The 24,130-nt window shown below is 34.2% G+C and overlaps 1 protein-coding gene and 1 long non-coding RNA gene across 4 annotated transcripts in view; one reads left to right on the forward strand and one right to left on the reverse strand.

Annotated features, from left to right (window-relative positions):
* The window catches only part of LOC143685116 (uncharacterized), a 99,652-nt gene that overhangs the window by 3,260 nt on the left and 72,262 nt on the right, over positions 1-24,130 (reverse strand). For 2 of the 3 annotated variants that reach the window (XR_013176383.1, XR_013176382.1), the window contains one exon: positions 22,572-23,467. The exons of the other annotated variant lie outside the window; for it this stretch is intronic. This is a non-coding gene — a long non-coding RNA (uncharacterized LOC143685116). Of the gene's footprint in view, positions 1-22,571; positions 23,468-24,130 lie in introns of those variants that run through there. 3 annotated transcript variants of the gene reach the window in all.
* Positions 1,761-17,852, forward strand: LOC143685111 (amine sulfotransferase-like). Its single transcript, XM_077162728.1, has 7 exons — positions 1,761-1,937; positions 4,085-4,236; positions 6,266-6,474; positions 10,375-10,501; positions 11,320-11,414; positions 13,765-13,951; positions 17,593-17,852. Exons 2-7 carry the CDS (start codon positions 4,095-4,097, stop codon positions 17,712-17,714), a joined length of 882 nt encoding a protein of 293 aa, XP_077018843.1. The 5' UTR covers positions 1,761-1,937; positions 4,085-4,094; the 3' UTR covers positions 17,715-17,852.

The raw sequence follows: 24,130 nt of genomic DNA on the forward strand, positions 1-24,130 counted from the left end.
ATAATTCAGGCTGTCATTATGTATTTTAATATTAAATTTTTTAAATAGCGGTTAGTTGCAGTCCTTTCAAACTGGTTTCATGTCCTTTGGAAATGTCGCCAGGATTTTCTGAGCAGTTTTTAACATTCTGGTACTACTAGATGGCCCAGGCTCAACTGCACTCTCCCTGCCCCAGCTCTGCAATCAAACGTTTGTCTTGGCTCCTCTAAATGGAGAATGGTATCTAGAAGCCAAAATCTGGGCTTCACTTGTGATCAATGTTTCTGCTTTGTTATTGCTTTTATGCTCCATCATTAGACAGATTAGGAAATATGAAATGATGTGTTGTGGTTTCCTCTCAATGTCCTCATTGTTTGAGCATTTAAAAGATATAAAAAGACAAGACAAACTGAATCTGTGGAGTGGGGAAAAGGAACATTTTGTTGTATCACAAGTATCCTGTTCTTTCCAAATTCTTTCTTCACATTTGCCCTTTGTTAATATTTTGGGTAGACCATTATTTAAATAGAGGGCCTCTCCCAAATCTTAGAACACCATGCTTTCACTAAGCACTAGAAAAGCCACGGAAGCCAGAAGACCAGTCATATTCTCATCTGCAATGGACACTATGTTACTGTGTGGTATGGATAAACAGCAAATAAAACCGTTGATTTGGTCACTTTTTCATTTTGCTTGAAGGCCACAAGTGTGATGCTGACTTCCTCATGCCGATGCCAAGGATGACTGGTCCAGAGCCTTCATGGCTGATAATCAGAAGTTGAAAAAAAGAGAAGAAAAGGAGGTAGATTGGTAAACAGAGAGTGAAGGTGGGAGGAAGGAAGAAGGAAAGGAAGGGAGAGAAATCAAGGAAAAGATCTCAAGCATTTCAAGAGGCCTCTAAAAACATTTGGCTCAATGAAACTTCAAGTTATGAAATCAGAAATTATAGTTGAGCTATTCGTCTTAATAAATAATCCACCACCACTGTTCTCTATTCTTTAAGATATGTGACCCTCACAAAATGGTTTATTGTCTTCATTTACAATCACTGTGAGATACAAGATACTGGGTGAATATTTAAAAGTTGAAATTACTCTCAGATTAAAACCTACTTCCTTACAAGTAAAGACATATATTGAGAGAATCAATCATCTCCCCTAGGATAAATTTACTACTTAGTGGAAACCTGAGAATCATTAGCAAAGGGCACCTTATGTAGACAAGAAATAATTAAAAATGGGTGAGGAGTGTTTGGGGAGGCTATAGATAAATGACAATTATTATAGAAGGCAAAAAACAACTGATGAAATTTCATCCATAATGTCTGCATCTAAAAACACATCAGCAGAAGAAAGGCATCATTTAGGAAAGACAACTCTGAGCTTTGGAAAAGGAATGTAACTACTTAGTGACTGTGCAGGGCCTCCGGGACCTTCCATAGTCATAGTCAATATAAACAAATGAGCCTGGTGATATTAGAGTAGAACAAGGTAAGATAATGTACACCAAGACTGTGGTAGCAGACTACGTATAAGCACCAGCTCGCGAAGGGAGGCTGAAAAGCTATCATTAACCTTTTCTCATGTCCAAGGCAGAACTGCCCCAATAGATATTATTGTAGCTTTAAAATAGACATTGTTATTGGTTTCATAATTGCCAAAGTAATGTAAATGTGACTACTGTTTACTCACCATTCTCTTTTATTTTTTTTCAACAGGCTTTAGGAATCTGATGTCTCTGGAATAACATGATGTTCTTTTCCTAATATCAACAAACCCAGAGGAGCTTAAATTGCTCTCAGTTGTCAAACAAACAGAGTCAATCACTGATTCCCCAGAACACTTCTCATTGGCCAAAACTAACTTGGCAGAAGATATTTATTTCTCAGCAACAAGTCTACTCTCCAACCCTACAATTGTGTCAGAGGTGGATTTTGCCACATCAGCTGATCTTCAACAGTGAGTTCTCCCAGGGTGGACCTAGACCCTCTGTCAAGTCAGTCTGTCTTCAGTGTAACAAATATACTTAGTTTTTTCTCCTTAAATCCTATTCCTTTCCCTTTTCTTTAGGACTTCAATGAAAACATAAAAGGGAGTTACAAGACATCCTTTCTCTCTGCACAATCTCTTTCTCCTGTATTCTTCAGAGATGCAACAATATATGGCTTGCAATGCTGAGATCCTGCATAAATTCACCTCACTTTTCCCCCTTCCTTCTGTGACACAAAGGTTAATATAATTCTCTTTCTCTCCTGAGTCTATGAAGGACTGGCAGGCTGAGTTCCTGAGCATGATAAATAGGAAAGAAGGAATGATATACAGAATATTTGACTGACTGGTGCTCTTTCCCTGTCCTGAATAATCCATGCTGTCTTGGGGAGGGAAGGCAATGTGGAGTGTTAGGAAGTGTGTGAATAGTAAGTCACATTTTCATCTTTGTCTTTCTCATCAACTCTGTTTCCCACTCACGAACTTCTCCATTCTTCCATGTTGTGTGGTGCTAATTCTCCTTCACTACCCTCTAAAAGCTGAGTTCTCCAAGGTTCTTCCTGAAAAATGTGTAATGTCAGTGTTAAAATGGCTCTCCACTGTTACTATTGAAAACATTCTTTGTGATTTTTCAGCCAGGATATTCTACCCCCAGTTCTCCATGCTTCAAGTTACCTGGAGTTCAACTTGTACTAAAGGAAGTAAAATTCTTCTTCTACAGCTAGTAGGCATGTGTCTCTTAACTGGGGGTCAAGTAACACTCCATTAAGCACAAAACTCTTCTGCATTTTAGAATAAAATTTCTATAGACATCAGGACAGTACTTTATCACTACTTTGTTTCTCAACTTTTTTAAAAAAATGTGAATGGATGAGTTTCCTTTGCTGTTAAAATGAAAGTTTCCAGATTTTACTCTCCAGAAATTTTGATTCTGCTTGTCTATTAGAGGGCCTGAACCATAAACCCAGATTATTTTAAGAGAAGTAATATTGTACTCTAACTGCAAAACAGAAATCTCTAACTTCCCTCAATTGTTTAGGTAAATTTGGCTTTTGGTAAAGGAATTAAATATTGTTTCCTGAAATACCAAATTAACACATTTTTAACCATTCATTTTCTTGGTGTGCACAGAAATTAAAATAAAAACTGAGTTATATGGTGGGTGGTTCTAAATCTAATCTTATTAGAACTTCTAAGATGCCTCATCTTTAAAATTCTGGAATAGATTTCTTTGGCAGGGCTAATAAGGGAACGTTTGGCTGGGTCTAATTTTTTGGCAGATGACTCTTTAGCTGTTCATTTCTTACTATTATTTTCCCTTTCTCATTCAGATTTATATTAGATATTTATATATAAAAAATAATATAAATATATAATTTATATTAGACAATTTAAAAACTTCTACCAGAATTTATTATAACAACTACCATACAATATCTCAAAAGTATATAAGGGCAACATTTACAAAGTAAAATCGAATCGTATTTTCCATGCAGAAAATTTTCAACAATTCATTGGAGATAGCAAAACAATTCCCAAAGCCTCAGAATCTTCCTTTATAGATAGCAGATTATTCATATTCTAGAGAAAATCAGAAATGAAAAGCACTTTCCTGAAATAATTATTATTTCTATACAATGAAAAGAACAAACAAAATATAAAATGCTAAGACGCTCCATAGTAAAGTGATTAAAAGAATGGACTGTGTAACCACACTGCCCAGCATAAAATCATGGTTCTGTGCTGTACTAACTTGAGCAATTTTGTTAACCTTACTGTGCCTTGTGTCTTCATCTTTAGGTTCAGAGCTATGATAACATGTCCCTCATGGGTTTCAGGGCAAAATGTATGACCTCTTATTATCTCAGTTTCTTCATCTTTGCAACACTGATAATAATAATAATACCTTTTTTGTTGGGTTGCCCTGAAGATTACATGATATATGTATATGATGTGTGTGTGCATGGGTGTATATGTAAGATGTTTACTGTGTAAAATGAGTTGATACACGTAAGACATCCAAATGTTACCCAGCACATATGAAGCACTCAGTAAGTGTTTACTTTGTTATTATTTACTAAGAACTTGAAAATAAATTCATCTATTTTTATTTGTAGGTGAACAATTATGGATGGCACAGACAAATATTTATTGAGCTTTAAAGATTATTATTTTATACGTTCTTTAATTGATATTGATGCACTAGAAAATCTAGAAGATTTCGAAATTAGAGATGATGATGTCTTCATAATCACATTTCCAAAATCTGGTAAGTTTGAGGAATGGATCACCTGTTACAATCTTCACTATGGATTTTTAATACAGATATATATTGTGCCTTTTTCTAAGTATCAACAACAGCCACACCTACATTTAAACAACCATTTAAGATCAGAAAAATTTAATGAAACTCAAATCTCTAGGATATAATATCATTTGCAATGCATATATTGTTATTTCTGATGGCAAATAGGAAGAAATCAAATACTGAACCAAGAACACATACATCGTTGTTGATTTGGGCTGAGAATGGGAGAACAAATATTTGGAAATGCTGCAGGGTTATTCTTAGCAGTATAGTTGAATCCTGGTGGGCCATGGGAAGCTTGAAGGACCTTTTATCATGGTTACTCCTACTTCAGCACAGTGTAAAACTTTGAAGACTCATTTTAATTTTTACCTTGGTTGATATAGACCAGGAAGTAAGTCTAGAATTAGTAAACTCCCACACACAATTTTGTGCTTATGTATGGTGTGGCCATCCAAGAACACTGGTACAAGTTGGCCATACGTGGTTTGGACCAAGTCATTTTATGAATATAGTACTTTTCTAACTTCACATCCTGCTTTGCCCTTGCATCTTTGGAATGCTTGAATATATCATACAAAGCTTGAAGGGCACTGTGAGGAAGTTGTTCCATCTCATTGTGTATCTGGAACTTAAGATTCTGATCATCCTTGTAGCTCTTAAGGAGGGTCTGAGATTTTGTCCTACATGCAAACAAGTTAGCCTGCCACAGTTTCATAAATGTTCTCAAAATATAAGAGATGTCTGGATCAGAGCCAAGGATTTCATTACTCACAGAAATGTTGTCATTATTGTCTTTCCTTTGGACGATGTCTTCCAACACTGATTATCATCTCTATGGATCCCCAATACTTGGAACCTTCCTCTTGCTTTATATTTGGTGAGACTGAAGAGTTATTTTGCTGAGACTGAATAGTGACTAGAGTAACCACACCAAGACCCTGATAATTGTAGCCATATCCAAGGTCATTATTTGTTATATGGAGATTAAGATCTGATTAAAGTTCTTGATATTTTTAAACAAACTTTCCAACTCCAAAGTCCATGCTTCCAAGCAAAAATAAGACTTGGTGATGACAGAACAATGGAAAGTGAGCATCTTTGCTCACTTTGGTTTATATGCATGGCCCTAAAAGAGCTGAGTTGTCACCAGCAAATTGTAAGATAACTTTGGAGATCGTCTGCCAAGATCTGAATGAGTTATGGGTGATTTTGATGGGCCAGAGAGGATAGCCAGAAACTTTCATAGTTACCAACCCTGGAGCCTGTGTTTCCCTGGTATGATTCATTCTTTGAAATAAAACCAAACCTTAATACCATTACATTTGATCACATCCAGGTTCATTCTGAATGGAAATGAATTTCCCAAATGCCTTCATAGCTAATGACCAGGGTTGATTGGTCAAGAAACTAAGAATCAATAAGAACACTCATTTTTGCTCTCCTCTTCTCCTTAAAGTGTAATGGGAAGTCAAAGGCTACCCCTGGACATTTAGTCTTAAAAATTTTTCATAATATACGAACCTGAAAATGTTATGAAGCAAGAGGAGGGGGGAAATTTGAACACATTTTCATACTGTTTTGAAGAGGCATCTGGGCCTTGATCTGTATTTCCAAAGGATACATTTCTGAGAATTGAGACTAAGGAAGGAGTAACTAAGGAAGATAGTAAAAATGGACCTTACTATGTGCAGGTAACACAGAATAGGAGCTGAAGACTTAATTTGAGTCAACATTATCATGGAGTCAGAACATTCATAACTCTTCAAAGTGAAAAAGGAACTATTAGTCCTTGCATTAGTCTTTACTCTGTTTAATTAAAATAGAAACAAACAACAAAAAAACTGTACAAATTCATGAGCAGGCATACTTATACAGATTACAAAGGAAAAAAAATGTTCCAAATGAATTTCAGTTGGATGGCATTATTGTTGAAATTAATTTTTAGAAATTAATTCTGAGTTGAAAAAAGGATTATTTATCTCTACAGGTACCATCTGGGCTCAGCAGATATTATGCTTGATTTATTTTGAGGGACATCGTAACAAAACTGAAAATGTAGAAACAGCTTTGAGAGTCCCATTCATGGAATACAATTTACACAAATTGGACTTTAGCAAGAGACCATCACCTCGCATCCTCAGTTCCCACATCCCATATTATTTAGCACCAAAAGGTCTCAAGGACAAAAAAGCAAAAGTATGTCATAGAATAAGTTTTTGCCTCATTTTTATATCTTGTTCCTGGCCCCACTGATCTATAGTCTTTCAAATGTGGTAATTATTATATCTTTATGATATATACATATATATTTATATATATGTATACATATATACATATAAATATGTATACATATAAATACATATAAATATATATACATATATATTTAATGTGATAAATATATACATATATAGATACACATATATATTTAATGTGATAAATATATACATATATAAATATGTATACATATAAATATAAATATGAATACATATATATTTAATGTAATAAATATATACCACCTTAAATATATATATATATATGGATTTATAAGTGTATACATATATTGGGCCACAATGTAATTGTTCTGCAATTTAATAATATAGCATATGGCAGAAAAATCTTTCATGTCAGCATATGATACTCCATTCTTAATGGTTTAATAGCATTTTATTGTATAGTCATACAATATTTAACAAGAATTGATGGAAAAGTAGGTTTCAACAAATATATATGTTATGTTGTAATAAACATACCTGTCAGTGTTTGTACTGGACATTTAAGGTGAAATGCTTCCCTGGAAATGAAGTTTCAAGTTAAAGTGTCCAAATATTTTTAATGTTGCTAGATGCTATCTATTTACCTTCTATAGTATATTAACATATTTCATCAAATAGCACATAAAAATGTTTCTTTCCTCACAGGCTCACCAATGATTGGAATTATCAATCTTTGCTGATATACGAGGTTAAAAATTCTCATTCTTGGGTGCACGGTGGTTCAGTGGCAGAATGCTCGCCTTCTATGCGGGACACCCGGGTTCGATTCCTGGACCATGCAACCCCACCCCCCCAAAAAAAATTCTTTCTTGAAAAATTTGCTTCCTTTTTTATTTTAATAAAATTTCATACCTTTTTTGTGTTTTTTAGGCCTATAAATATCTTTTATGTTCTTTGACTATTTTTCTTTAGTTTGTCTTTTATTTACTGTTTTGTAGAAGCATTTACATGGGGAAAATATTTTCCCAATTAAAGGATTACCTTTAAAATTTTGAAAGCTCTTCATATTATATAACTAATCTGTTCATCTTTCCTTCATGCCTTCTGGCTCTGCTAAGAAAAGACTTGTCCACTACAAAGACTGTGCAAGTACTCTCAAGGATTTTTTAGTAGCTTTATGCTTTTATATTTTATATTTAATTATATATTATATCTGTAGTACATGTGATATGAGGTGACTATTACACTCTATTTGCCCAAAGATTAGCCTATTGCCTTAACATAATTTATTAAAGCGTTCTATTTGTATTTCTCTATTTGGAAGTCTACATTTTAATACAGTAAGTTTCCACAGTCTCTCTTTTTTATTTCTACACTTCTTATTCTGAAGAAATTAATAGAACTGTTTATACTGGGCTAGTTCTTCACTGTTTTAAATATTGCAACCATGAAAACCTTTTCCTACCTTATAGTTCAAATCCTCCGTTGACAATGTTTTCCCCTAATGACTTTTAGATGTTGTTTGGAATTGATTAAATGTATGGATCATTTCTGGGACAGCTGTTAGCATCGCTTTATTCTAACATTCCGTCCAGTGTCATTCTGCGGTTCTTTTTTTAATCAGGTCTAGTTTTGTGTTCCCCAAATGCGTTTCATATCGTTTTTCTTACTCATTTTTTAACTGAGTAAATTCCTAGTATTTAATTTTTTATTGCTATTATGAATTGGAATGCTCTTCTATTTAATTCTTACTGTTACAATGAAAAAGGCATCAGTTTGTTACTCTGTTATATCTGGTCCACTAAATCTCTTTTGTTGGGTTTGCTAACTTTTCCTTTATTCTCTAGAATATGTTTCACTATTAGTAGTAAACTTGATTTTCTCTTACTTTCTATTATTTACTTCATTCTTTCCATTTTTTTACCTGAAACTGAAGAAAAAATGAATAATAGGTGGGATTGGTAATGTTCATCTCTGATCCTTGATTTTTGAGGATTTTTAGTACAGTGTTTTTTCAGTTGTTATTTTTTCAGTATTATTTTAATAATAATAAACTATTCCCAATGTTTATTATTAAAATATTAACACTTTAAAGCTATGTATATCCTTTTAAATATAGCTTTGGATATGCTTTATTAATATCTAAATAATATCTAATATCATTTTGAATTTTCTAAGTGATCTTATTTTGAAGATTTTTTTCCAAGTGTTTATATAATTTTTTTTTAACTTTTTCCTTGCTGATTTTAGTATTATGGCACTATCATCATGTAACAGTGCTGTGAGAGTTCTAATTTGGGACATTTATAAAGAAGTTTTATGGCCAATTACATGTTCAGTTTCTCAATATGTTCCATAATGACAGGATAAAATTATGTATATCCTCTTTGCACAGATACATAATTATTGAGCTTTTCAAATCTTGTACCCTTATATCTGAAGATAAGTGTATAAATCTACTATGATTGTTGCTAAACCAGAATCTTTATGGACTTACCAGACTGTGCTAAGTAACTCTATTATGTTACTCAGTATACAAAGATTCTTGTTCCATTGATCATTGCACACAAATTATTTGTTGTCATGTTAAACAACTTGGCCTTACATTTTATTTAACTTTATATTTATATTGTCACTTGTTTTCCTTTTTCCTGAGGTTTTGTTTGTTCATGATTTTCAATATTATTTTCACCGCTGGATACTTTTACATGTTGTATGATTGTGTTATTGTTTTTTTCCTTCATTGATTATTCATATTATCTCACCATTTTTCTACTAGGACACATTCTACTATGAACATTCTTGAGCATTTACCTGATGATAAACACCTGCACGAGCTTCTCTAGGATATACACCCAAGAATATAAAAAACAGAGAGAACAGCTATATTAAACTTTATAAGATGATGCTTTTTTGTGGGGGGAAAAAAAAGAGCAGGTTTACCAGTTTATGCTGAAACCAGTAACGTATGTCTTCTTATTGCTCCTCTTCCTGCAGTGCTTTTTCTTGTTAGATTTTGAAATTTTTTGTCACTCTGGTGGTTATAAAATGATATTTCAAACTGGTCTTAATTTGCAGTTCCCTAATCAGTAATGAGATTAAGCAATTTTTTGTGTGTTTGTTGGCCATAATTATTCCTTCTTTTGTGAAAAAGCTGTGACTTTTGCCCCATTTCTATTAAGTTGTTTTTCTTATTGACTTGTTTTATATATACATATATATATATATGTATGAAAAATTAGTTATGTGTATTTCTTTACTCACATTTACTTGTTTTGTTTTGGTTTTTTGGTACCTTTATGGTATATTGTGATGAACAGCATTCTTAATTTTACTGGAGTCAAACTGACCAATTTTTATTTTAAATAATTTTTTCTTATTTAAGAAATCCTTCTCTGATCCAAGAGCAGAAATATATTCTACAATATATTTTTATATGCCAAAGTCTTGCTTTCATCTTTCAAGCCTTAATCTTTAGATGTGATGTGCAAAGAGATCCATTTTCATGTTTTTCCATATATATATATCCATTTGCAGAAACACTGTCTGCTGAAAAATTTCCCTATCCTCACTGATATCCAATGCCATTTTAACTCTAAATTGAGTATCACATAATGTTCATGATGATACAACTTCTATAGAAGGTAATTTGAAATATTTATCAACTTTACAAATAAGCAATTTCACTTCTAAGAATTTATCCAACATGCTAGCATATGTGAATAAAGCTGTTATTGTAACTCTTGTTTGTAACAACAAAATATTGATAACAAAATAAATTTCCATGGATAGTAAACAGGATAAATAAATTTCATTCATATAAGGTAATATTATTCAGGATAACAGAGAAACCATTAAAATTACTTCTTTATTCTCCCTGCAGATTGTTTATATCTACAGAAACCCTAAGGATGTTTTGATCTCATATTATCATTTTTCAAATTTGGCAGTTGCATTTCAACCTTCAGAGAATTTAGAACAATTCATGGAAAGGTTTCTAGATGGAAAAGGTAACGATGAATTTATTTATTAAGCAACATGTTTACGAGATAGTGTTGCCACTTAGCCAAATTCTCCAGGTTAGGGAACATATTTTGAGGAGCTGGAGAAGGCTAATAATAGATAAGGAGGAGGAATGCAGATGAGTGGTTATTATTGTCCAACAATTTATTCTGCCACCAGATCATCTTTCTAACCATTCCAGGATTACTTTAGGGTTTGTCAAAGTTGCAAAGGCATATTGTTTAGGAAATATTTGACCCGACTATAAGAGAATCACAAACATTCTAGCCATTCAGACTGTCTAGATCCATATCTCTATATGTTCCAGAACAGCTATTGTTCATGGCAGATGTAGTTTGTGTGCCCTGCTATGGGCCTGTAGTAGACCTTAAAGTAGCTGTGGAACTTCATTTCACCACCGAGGAGGGGGGGGTTGGTGCAAGAGGCCTGTGGAGTGTACACCTGGGGCTCTCACTCATATGGAAGATTATATTCAGTTTCTGTCCTTTTGTTGACAGCTAATGTTTTAGAATAGAGAATAGGAGAATTAGAGATGTGCTTTCAGGTGGAGGAAGTAGGAAAAGGAAAGATCTTACCTTAAAGAAATGTTCAAAATTTGTTCTATGATTTTCTTATCTCTGTACTGCTGCTTTCAAACATATATAAGTAGCTTTCATAGTTTATTGCAGTTAAATAAGGAAATTATTTACCAAAGCTAGTGGGGGCTTTATTTTTCCATTTTGAGGCATCCAAACAGAGAAGGCTCTCATTTATTGTGCAATAAGTGCAACATCTTTACCTCATAACTTATTAATTTTTCCCACAGTGATGGGAAGCCATTGGTTTGATCACATCAGAGGATGGTATGAGCACAAACATGACTTCAATATTCTGTTCATGAAGTATGAAGATATGAAGAAGGTAAGAGGAGTAGGTTTTGTTCTTTTTTTAAATATAGTTATTTCCTTATCTTGGTTGCTATGAACCACATTCTCCTATACTGGTCAATGTCACATTTAACTAGCCCTTCTCAGAATTCTTTCTGGGCTTCTAATTTCCTGCCTATTTCTTACTTATTGTCTTCCTCAGAGCTCTCCTCCAGACCTCCTCTCATGATGCACAGTCTTCTTTTATGATTTTTTTCTCTTGGATCCTCCTGCAGCAATAGAGGCAAACCCAGATGTCCAGAGCAGCCAGATATAAATAAAGAGGGGGGGCACCGTGGAGTGCTGGGATGAGAAGCCACTAATAAGACCCAGCTCCTTAATACCAGAGGAGAATTTGTGCCCTGTGATGCAAGCTCTTCCTATTTTTAATAGAACCTTGAAATGTAGATCTCATGTGAAATCACTTAATGTCGAAATATTAGTAATCAGATCAAAACCATCTTAAAATATTGTGTAAACTGGACAAGGCACATTGATGCTCACTATTCTGAGATCACATATTGATAAGTTGAATCTTTCATGCATTATTTAATCATTCATTTATTTAAAATTATTGAATCCTACTATGTGGAAGTCACTGAATCTTTAGAAAAAGAGAATTAGACTCTTTATTCATATTGTTCATAATCCAACAGTGAAGACATGTATTCATCAAGCATGTATATATAATACAAAACTGTAGTAAGTGCTTTTAATAAAAGTTCAGATATGATGTCACTATACATAACAAGAGGATTGGATATAGTAAAAAGTAAGGGGGACATTTTCCTAAAGAATAACATGGGTACTGAAAAGCTAGATTAACATGAGTTAACAAAGGCAAGAGAGATAGTGGAGCCTTCCAAACCAAGGAAAAAATGTGCAAATTCCCTGAATCAGTTCTCTTTTGGGGAACTGAAGGAACTATCTTACAGTGGTGAAAGATGAGGATGGAGAGGTGTGTAGGAGCCAGATTGTGCAAAGTCTATAGCATAGGTTAATGATAGTGATATTTTTAAAATCCTCAAAGCAGTAAGGAGCACTTTAGGAGTTATTTTAGTTTGTTAATGCTGCTTGAATGCAATAGACCAGAAATGAATTGGCTTTTATACAGGAGATATTAAGTTACAAGTTTACAGTTCTAAGGCCTTAAAAAATGTCCAAACTAAGGCATCCAGAGAGACATACCTTGATGTCAAAGAAAGGCCATTGGAGAACCAGGTATATAACAGTATCTGGCATAATTACCAAGGTTTTCAAGGGCAGTGTGGAGGGGATGCTCTGAGGGCAAGCTGCCATCTTCCCCTTTCACCCACAAATAAACCCAGCACTCTGGATCCTGTTAGCTTGATAAATGTGTGTTGACTCCCTTCTCAGGAGTGCCTGGTGGTACCCCCTAGCAGATAGTGGAAAGTCAGTGTGATCCTTCCTGTTTGACCCAAGCTTATGTTACCATTCACTGAAGACAGTCTGGCTAAAGTGTGTGCATTTCAAGGCAAGCAGCTCCCCCTGTTGGTACATCTGTTCCTGGTGGGGAGGGGGCAGCATCCCTCCACTATGGTGCAAGCCCATGGGGTGCATAAATCATCTATCTCCTTGGATGAGAAGCACTGACCATGGAGGACCAATGCCCACTTTTGAAGCCAAACTTGTCTTTCTCTTCTCTATGCGAGTAAACGTTTTACTCTCCACTGCCTGTGCAGATAGTCTTTGGCTGCTGACCACAACACCTGCAAACCATGGAGTGGGCTGGGGCACTGGGACTGCTATTCCTCTTGACAGGCTTTGTTAAGCTCTTTGCAAACCTACATTCAGTGAGATTCACCCACCCTCCACCTGGAGGTGGTAAAGGTGTCTCTCATTCTGACAGACAGTTTGGCACAGTGAGCAGGGAGCTGACAGTTCAACAAGAAAATCGTCAAATTTATTGTCACATTGATGGACACCTAACTGCTTCAGAAATCTGGGATCTTTAAAAAGAGCTTTAAAAATAGGCTACCTTGTGACCCCAAGGGTCTATCTTATTTGAAAAGGTAAAAACGACTCTTTTCTTATTATATGATAAGAAAAAAAATTCTTTGAATGACTAAAGAAAAATCTAGATCAAAATACTTAAACTATGGGCTATTTGGCAGACGATAAAACAAAACAAAAAATGTTTATTTTTTAACTAGGTTGACAACCAAAGCACTCATTTTTAAACAAGGAATAAGGAAGTTGAACGTATCCTTGTCAAACTTTAGACTTAGAATGAGCCCATGCAATGCTGGTTTTTCAAAAGGTGATTGAGATGTCAGATATTCTTTGTAAATGGAATAGACTCCCATATCCATGATTCCTTTCAGGATCTCAGAAGTTCTGTGCTAAAACTCTGCAGTTTTCTTGAGAAAGAACTGAGTGAAAAGGACTTGGATGCTGTTGTCAGACAGTCTACCTTTCAGAACATGAAGTCTGATCCACTAGCAAATTATGATTATTTTCTAAAAGATCTCGTTGGGACAAGGACAAATGATGGATGTTTCCTGCGCAAAGGTGAGGCTTAGTGGTTTATAGCAGGAAAAGAGCTGAGAGACCCCTTTGGAGGATTAAAGGGTGTTCTCAACTAGAGAGAATCTAAGCTTCTAACTAAAAATGACACTGAAGAGTACCTGCTTCAGTTCAGAGGCTGACTCTTGAGTCTGTCTAATAAATATTAGGTTCTTCTACGCTGTTCTAGTTTGCTAGCTGCCGGAATGCAATATACCAGAAATGGAATGGATTTTTAAAAAGGGAATTTAATAAGTTGCTAGTTTACATTTCTAAAGCTGAGAAAATGTCCCAATTAAACAAGTCTGCAGAAATGTCCAATCACAGGCATCCAGGGAAAGATACCTTGGTTCAAGAAAGCCAATGAAGTTCAGGGTTTCTCTCTAAAGTGAGAAGGCACATAGAAAACATAGCTACAGTTTCTCTCAGCTGTAAGGGCACATGGCGAGCATGGCATCACCTGCTAGCTTCTCCTGGCATCCTGTTTCATGAAGCTCCCCGGGAGGTGTTTTCCTTCTTCATCTCAAAGGTCGCTGGCTGATGGACTCGGCTTCTTGTAGCTATGTCGTTTTACTCTGCTCTCTCCGAATTGCTCTCTGAATCTCCTATTCTCCAAAATGTTTCCTCATTTATAGGACTTCAGAAACTAATCAAGACCTACCCAAACGTGTGGAGACATGTCATCACCTAATCCAGTTTAACAACCACTCTTGATTACATCACATCTCCAGGGAGATGTTCTAATTACAATTTCAAACATACAATGCTGACTAGGGATTACAAGAAACGGCTGCCTTTACAAACTGGGATTAGGATTAAAACATGGCTTTTCTAGGGGACATACATCCTTTCAAACCAGCACATTCCACCCTCTGGACGCTAAAAAAGACATGTTTTCCCCATATACAAAATACATTAATTTCATAACAACATCAGGAAACTTTGAAGCATTTCAGTAACAATCAAATGCAATACAGGTTAAAACCAGTACAAAGTCTCATCAGAGTTAGGTACATGCATGTTCTGTGCTCAGGCAAATTCTCCTCTGTCCCAGGAATGTTGAAAACTCATAACAAGCTATTTGCTGCCAACACACAAAGGAGGAACAGTTATAGGATACATATACACGTTTCCATAGGGAGGAAGGAACAGAGGGGTCACTGGCCATACAGTTTCGAAAACCCGCAGGGCAAAGTCCATTAGATTTCAAAGTCTGAGAGTCATTTATCTTCGGGGCTTTTCAAAGTGGCAGTCCCCACCCTTTCCAAAGGCTTATGCAGAGGTTTGCCTCTCTCTGAATGCAACTTTGGGGGACATTGGGAAGACCACCTTTTTCTCAGCTCCACCTTCTCCAAGCATGGGGGCTGCACCAGGGTTCTCTGCCATCTCTGGGGCACACACTCAACCCCACCAGGTGGTGGCAGCCAGGCTCTCCCCAACCCCCAAGCAATGTGCTTCACCCTCTCCAAGGCCTGAGGAAGCATGACTTCCACTGTAATGAGGTGGGAGACCCATCCTCTGCCTTTGGGTCAAATTCACCCTCTTCATGGGCTTGGGTGGGTCTGCTCTCCTGGACTGAGGCTTCTTGACTTCAGACCTCAGCCCCCATGGCTTTGCCTCTGAAGTTATTTTTCCTCCAATGTGTCCCTTCTCTGTCCCTCTCAGTCTCGACTGTCAGTGGTTCTCTTTACACAGGTCCCACAGCACTCTCATTGGCTTTTTATGCAGTAGCCTTGGATCATATCCATCAGACATAATAGTTTCCACAAATCCTTCCTGGATAACTCCATGTCCTATCCTGACTTTCTCTGAAATGGCTGACTGGTTCCACATCTGGCTAAATTCTCACATGGAGCACTATTCTCTGGGGTCTTCCTTCCTGGAAGCCCAGAATTTTCCAGGACATCAATTTCTGGTTTCTTTGTACTCATGAGTTCAATTCTCAGCTTATCTCTCTCCTGTTGCATTTCACTATAAACGGTGAGGAGAAACCAGGCTGCACTTTTGACATTTAATGTGAAGATCTCTTCTGCTAAATATCCAAGTTCATGGCTTTTAAAATTTGCCTTCCAGTCAAAGCCACTAGTCAATTTTTCCAGATTATCTGACATTTTAAAACAAGGCTCACTTTCCTTCTAGTCTACAATAACACGTGCCTCATCTCTGTCTAAAGGCTGGTCAGAGGTGTCTTTAGAGTCCACCTTTCTACCAACAGTCTCATCAAAGCATTCTAGGCCTTCTCTATCAGACTTCTCACAACTCCACCAGAACCTTCACTTTATCCATTTAAAAAGCCATTCCAACATGTTTGGTATTTGCAAACTGAGATGATTGAATTACACTTTCAAACATACAATGCTGAATAAGGATTAGAAGAAATGGCTGCCTTTACAAAATGGGATTAGGATTAAAACATGGTTTTTCTAGGTGACATACATCCTTTCAAACCAGCACACCTGTGGTTCTTTCACATTTGTCAGCAAAGTCTTGTCTGAAGGCAGTGGATATATGTGACCAGGAGAACTCCAGTTTTTATTTTCCTCTATTTTTCCTAGAACATTCTAGTAAGTAAATTTAATGTATGTTTTCATGTGGGGAAGGGAATGGGATTATTGTTATTTCCTCAGATTTCTTTATCATAAAGTAGAGTGATACCTCATTTAACCTAATCTGCTATGAATTCAACGACATGCAATAAATTTCTATTGTGCAACAATTATGTTCCCATTGTTGCTTTTAAAGATAAATATATTTTCCTCCTGATGCACCATAAGTTCAAAAGCATTTTTGAAATTTTTATCATTTTAATATACACCATTCCAAAGCTCATTTGTTCTTCTCTATTTTATTACATTCTATTTTCTAATTTACTTGTAACTTGACATTATGATGATGGTCAGTGATTTATACTTAATTGTGTAAGGATCCTATTGAAATTGCCCCAGATAATAATCTTTTAAAAATGTTGTTTTTTCCTTTTGTTCCATTTATCATCAACTCTCACTTCTCATTGCTCCACTACGTCAAGTTTAAAGCAATCCTCCTGCCCATAGTAGCTTGCTATTTGTTCTCGTGCCTATAATAATGTTTGCAAAAGAAAATATGATACTTGAAGATGTCAAATTACTTGTCTTCCTAAAAAATAGCTTAAGGATGACTTCAAACTTCTATAGGGTAGAAATGCTACAATGGCTGCTCTGGACACCTTTGTAATCTTAATTCATTTCTTGAAAATCTTTGGGTCTCATTTTGTTCAACTATAAATATGAAGAAACTTTTATACGCTGGCTCTTGTCAAGAATTATGTGATGTGGGTAGTTTGTCTAGTTTAATGCTTGGCACATAGTAAAATGTAATTAAATATTCTAATCTCTTTGTATAGAGTTTTTTTCTTCTAAGGAATATTATGATTGAATGCTACTGATTGGTAGAAGTCCTATAGATAGAGAAGTAAACTACCGCTTAATTTACCATATTATAGAATTCCTAAGTTTGTCTATCCATCACCCTGAATAAGGAATGGTGAAGTGTCAAACTAATATCTATCTAGCTTGACTCAGAGAAGAGATGAAAGTGGTTTGGGGGGAACCGTTGCCCTGATTGTGCCACTTCCTCACCCAGATGCTGTTCATTGCTTGTCCCACTAGGTACTGTTGGAGACTGGAAACATCACTTGACTGTGGAGCAGAATGAAAGATTTGACAGGATATTCCAAAGGAACATGAAAGATTTTCCCTTAGAGTTCACCTGGGACATAAATGAGGAGTAGAATTTGAATCACAGTACAAAAGAATCATATAAAAATCTGTTACACACACCGTGAACCCAAATTTTAAACATGGTCTACAGTGAATAGTACAATATAAAAATGTGCTATTATCAATTGCAACAAAATGTTCCACATCAATGCAAGTTACTAATAAAAGGCTGGTATATGAAAATTCTATATTTTATACATGATTGTTCAGCAAACTACAACTTCTCTAATAAAGAAAAAAATAAGAAAATAAACAATCCTTTTAGAAAATGAAAAAACACCTTAAAGAAATCCAAGAGGAAGAAAAAATGGAAAACTAGGAAATAAATGTATCCAGTGATTTTTAATATAAAAATAAAATGGAAAAAAATCAATTACCCCGTGGGTATATTTTAAAATACATGTTAACTTGTGCCTCTCATGCAGTTGTTATTGATAAAAGTTTACTAATAAATGAGAGTAAATTATAATTCAGATAGGTTGCCATGAGTTTGATGAACTAGCTGGAATTTTAAAAATTAAAATCATTTGAGAGATAGTCTGCATTAATAACCTATGTGTTTATAAATAAAATAGAAAGTGTGCAGGATCAATTGTACATGTCTTAGAGTGTTTTCTGTCGTGTGCATTTTCCCAGATCTATAATTGAATTTGGGATCAGTTAAACAGTTAATAATCCTTTTATTCATGCAGTTAAACTTTTGTTCTTTGGTTTTAAACAATGTGAGTATGAACATTTGATGGTAACTGAAACAAATAGAGAACTCAAATATAAACACATGCATCATTATAATAATTACAAAAATACAAGACTTGCACTAAAATAAGTAAAGGATGGATTAATTATTTAATAGTTCAATCATGTAACTATTTTGAAGAAATAATAGCTCTATCCATAACATAAAACTGAAGTAATGACATATGAAATTAATAGTTAAATATTTAAGATAAAATCATTAGAAAATATGGCTAAATCTGTTTATAATTCCCAAATGGATAAAAAAACTTTTGAAGCATAAGAGCAGTGTAAAAAATTAGAAAGGAAAAAACTTTTATAAATTCATAGTCACAAATATTTCTGGGCAACACCATTAATCACAATAAACAAATTGAAAACAACCCAATGACAATTTGGTCAATGGAATAGAAGATAAATTCTATATAAAGAGCCACAGAAATAGAGCCAATGGGATTTTTGCAAACATTTAAAAGCAATTCCATGAAGAGGCATTGACTTTTGAATAAATGGTGTTGCAATAATTAGACAATCACAGACCAAAATAATGAAATTCATCATAAACCTCACACCTTATAAAATTAACTCAAAGTGCATCATGGATAAATATATAAAACATCAATCTCCAAAATTCATAGACATAACATAGGAGAAAATCTTTAAATGAAGAGTAGGCAACAAGTTCTTAGACATAATACCAAAAGCATAATCAATAAAAAAGAAATATAATAAGTTGGATTTCATAAAATTTAAATAGAAACTTTTGCACTGCAAATGATCCTTCTAAGAGGATGAAAAGAAAATTCAGTCTTGGTGAAATATTCTCAAATCACATATCTTTTAAAGGACTGTTCCCAGAATATAATGAACACTTTAAACTCAACAGCAAGTAAACAATTTTAGTAATAATCCTACTGGAAAATGAAAAAACAGTTTAAACAAATCCAAAACGAAGTAAAGATGGAAAATTAGCAAATGAAATATGTGTACCCAATGATTTTTAGTATACTTGAGTTTCATTAGGCACACTTTGGTATACCTAAGCAATTAAACCACATAGCCATTAAAAATGTGGTTTTAGGAGAGTATTTATTAACATAGAAAAATGTTCATATTATATACTAAGTGAAAAAGAAAAGTCTAAAATGGTATGTGTAATACACAGTGTTTTTTTTTAAAAGGAAACATATTTTCTATGTAACTAGGAAAACAATTAAAGACATGTACCCAAATGATAGCAGTGATTAAATTTTTATAGTTAATTTTTCTGTTTGTGTTTTGTTATAGGTTCTAATATTTTTATTGAATATATTTGTTTTTGTAATAAACAAAATTTTATAATTTCTTTTTTAAAATGTGCACAATGATTATCCATCAGGGATATATAAATGAAAGCAACTATGAAACACCACTATGCACTTACTAGAATAACTCAGGTTAAAAAAATTCTGACAATATTATATGTTAACAAGGATGCAGAGTAATTGGATATCTCATACATTGTTGATAAGATTGAAAATAATAACAGCTACTTTGGAAGACAGCTTATCAGTAATGCTGCAATACCATTTTTGGGTATTTATGCTAGAGAATAAAAACTTCAAAGCAGTACATGAATGTTAGTAATGTACTGCTGTAATGACCCAAAGCTAGAAGCACCCCAAATGTCTTTCACAAGATAAATGGATAAACAAATTGTAGTTTGCCCTATACACTGATATTCTACTCAGCAACAAAAAGGCATGAAAGATGCATGACTTGAAAGATTTTAAGAAAATGATACTGAATGGAAAAAGCTAAAATCAAATGTTACATATTTTAGGGTTCCATTTATATGACATTCTCAAAATTATAGTGATGGAGAATGTAATGGTGATTTCCAAGTGTGAATGTTGGGAGGAAGATATGATTATTAAGAAGTAACATGAGAGAGCTTCTTTGTGGTAATGGGACAATTTTGTATCCTGATAATACTGATAGGTAAATAAATTTACATGTGATTGAGTTTTATAGAACTTTAGCTTCCCCACACATCACCTGAAGAAAAAAGTACATGTAAAACTGGTGTGCCAATTTGAAAGGATGCATGTACCCTAGAAAAGCCATGCTTTAATCCTAATCCCATTTTCTTAAGGCAACCATTTTTTCTAATCCCTATTCAGTAGTGTTTGTTTGAAACCATAATTAGATCATCTCCTTGGAGATGTGATTTAATCAAGAGTGGTTATTAAGCTGGATTAGCTGGAGGTGTGTCTCCACCCTTTTGGGTGGGTCTTGATTAGTTTCTGGAGTCCTATAAAAGAGGAAAGATTTTGGAGAATGAGAGATTTGGAGAGAGCAGAGAATGCTGTAGCACCATGAAGCAGAGTCCACCAGCCAGTGACCTTTGGCGATGAAGAAGGAAAACACATCATGAAACAGGAAGCCAGGAGAGAGAGCTAGCACATGATGCTGTGTTCACCACGTGCCCTTCCAGCTGATAGAGAAACCCTGATTGTGTTCACCATATACATTCTCACTTGAGGGACAGAGAGACCCTAAACTTCATTGGCCTTCTTGAACCAAGGTATCTTTCCCTGGATGCCTTAGATTGGACATTTCTATAGGCTTGCTTTAATTGAGACATTTTCTCAGCCTTAGAACTGTAAACTAGAAACTTATTAAATTCCCCCTTTTGAAAGCCGTTCTGTTTCTGCTATATTGCATTCTGGCAGCTAGCAAACTGGACAACTGATAAAATCCAAATTATATTTGTGTTAATCGGATTGTGTCAATGTCAATTCTTGGTTTGTTTATATACTACGGTTATGTAAGATATTGTCAATTGGTCAAGTGGTGAAGAGTACAGCAGGACTTTCTGTATTTTTTTTCATCTTCTTCAGAGACTTAACTCTGAATAGATTATTATAAAAAAATATCCAAGATAATCATGAAGGGAACCAAACCTGAAGGATTCAATAATATTGAAAAATATCTAAATTCAATTTAGATAGTTACAAGATCTATTTACTTTTACTTTTGATTTTGAAATCAGAGATTGACCAATTTTCAAAGATAGTACAAAGAGTTCCAATGTCCCTCCACCCAGTTACCCCGAACATTAACATCTTAATTTATCTAAGTCATTTATCATAATTAAGACAGTAACACTGGTAAACTATATGTTTTACTTGTATTTCACCAGTTCTTCCAAAAGTTTTACTTTTTTCTGTTTGAGAAACCAGTCCAGGATACACATTGTATTTAGTCATTGTGTCTCCTTAGAGTTCCCCAATCTTTTACAGTTTCTAGGTCTTCTATTGCCTTTCATGAATTTGAAATGTTAGAAGAGTACTGATTGTATATTTGGTGGAATGCCCCTCGATTTGTGTTTGTCTAATGTTTTGCTTACAATTAGACTACTATGGAATTTTTCAGGAAAAAAAAACACAGTAGATATGGATTTCCTTCATTTTGTATCATGTCAGCAGATTCAGAATACCAGCATGATTTATTACTGGTGATGTTAACCTCGATCATTTGATTAAAATGATGTCTACCAGTGTAAATTGATATTGTTTCCAGCACCATATCCCTTTTATTAAAAATAGATTGCTGAGTGGTGCAAGGGTAGTTCAGTGGTAGAATTCTTGCCTGCCACGTGGGAGACCTGAGATTGATTCCCGGACCATGCACCTTACCCCTCAAAAAACAGATCACTATATTGAGTCCATTTTGAAAAGGATGGCAATTAAGCTTTATCTGCTTTAGAGAGGGACAACAAATCATTTGTGGACTTATGTTAAAAACACAGCATAAAGACAAAATAACTAGAAAAAAAGTAAAAAATAAAAAATGCACCGTAATTAATAAATATTTTGAAAGAGATACTTTTAGATCATGCCAATTTCTGGTTTCTCCTTTATGTTTCTCCCACTAACTTCAGTACTCATCAGCTTTTTGTCTGTAGCAATTATTGTGATGTTCTAATGTTGATTTTCTATTTCATTATTCCTTTTACATTTATTAATTTATTAATTCCTTTTATATTATTATTAATTACTCACTCTGTAAGCATTTTGTCAAATCTCTTAACTTACTTTTTGATTTATATTACTATAGATTCAATAATATTTATTTTATTCTTTGGATTATAATCCATTATTATTTTTACCTATTTTGTTGCTCAAAATTTTCTACCTTTAATACTGACAAAGGTAAAAGAGAGAGGACATAAATAATAAAAATCAGAAATCACAGATATCAAGAGAATTTTGGCAGGCTACTATGAGTGAATGTGTGCCAACAAATTAGATAACCTAGTAACATGGACAAATTCCTGGAAACATAGTACCTGATGTGATGCAAAAAAGAAATAGAAAAATCTCAAAAGACCAAAACAGGTAAAGAAATTGAATTAGTAATCAAAACCTTCCTAACAAAGAAAATAGCAGGACCAGGTGGCTTCACTTCTGACTCCTACCAGTCACAAAACTAACTCCAATCCTTCTCAAAATCTTCAAAATAGTTGAAGAGATAACATCTCATCTTACTCTAGGAAGCCAGCATCACTCTAATACCAAAACCAGATAAAGGCATCACAAGAAAAGAAAATTATAAACCAATACTCTTTACAAATACACATGTAAATATCTTCAATAAAATATTAGCAAATTAAATCTAACAGCACATTGAAAGGATTATATGCCATGACCAAGTGGGATATATCCCAGGAGTGCAAGGGTGGTTCACCACACAAAAAATAACCAATCCAGCATCACATTAAGGATGCTTGATTTCACCACTGTTAAATTTAACATTTTACTGAAAGTTCTAGCCAGAGTAATTAGGTAAAAAGAAGAAAAGAAACCATACAAAAATGGAACAAGTAAAACTATCTCTATTTGAAGATAGCATTATCCAATATTTGTAAAATCCCAAGAGTACACAAGAAAACCACTAAAGCAAATAAGTGAACTCAGCAAAGTTGTAGGGTACAAGATGAATATGCAAAAGTCAGTTGCATTTCTATACACCAGCAATGCACAATCTGAAAAAGAAATCAAGAAAACAATTTATAATTAGCATTAAAAGAATTCAATATCTAGACAAATGTCTAAACAAGGATTTAAAAGATTTGTACATGGAAACTCAAAACATTGCTTCAAGAAATTATAGAATATCTAAATTGGTGGAAAGATATCCCATATCCATGGATTGGAATATATAATATTGCTAAGATGTCAATACTACACATCCAGTGCAATCCTAATAAAAACTTCAGCAGCATTTTTTGAGGAACTGGAAAATCTGATCAATAAATTCATATGAACAGGTGAGGGGTGTCACATGGTCAAAACTAGCTTGAAAAAGAACAAGAATGGGTAGTGTATATTACAAAGTACCAAGACAACATTGTTAATTTTACATATTTTAAAATTATTCATTACAGTGATCCAATCGAAAAATATTGAGCCTATTTATCATTATATATAAAAAATTTGTCTTGATTTCAAATGTATTAATTAAATCTGTCAATGAATTAGAAAGTGAAGACCAAGTTAAAGTACAATGTTCCTGGCTAAGTAAAGCTTAACAGGAAAGATTTAAACATAAATGTGTTAAATTGTATGCATTTTCTGACATCAGCAAAGCTAAAAAAATCAAATCTCCAGATAAGTAAACTGAACAGATTTTGGTCAGTAGAATTTTC

Source organism: Tamandua tetradactyla, chromosome 5, assembly GCF_023851605.1.
Source record: "Tamandua tetradactyla isolate mTamTet1 chromosome 5, mTamTet1.pri, whole genome shotgun sequence".
Classification (NCBI taxonomy): domain Eukaryota; kingdom Metazoa; phylum Chordata; class Mammalia; order Pilosa; family Myrmecophagidae; genus Tamandua; species Tamandua tetradactyla.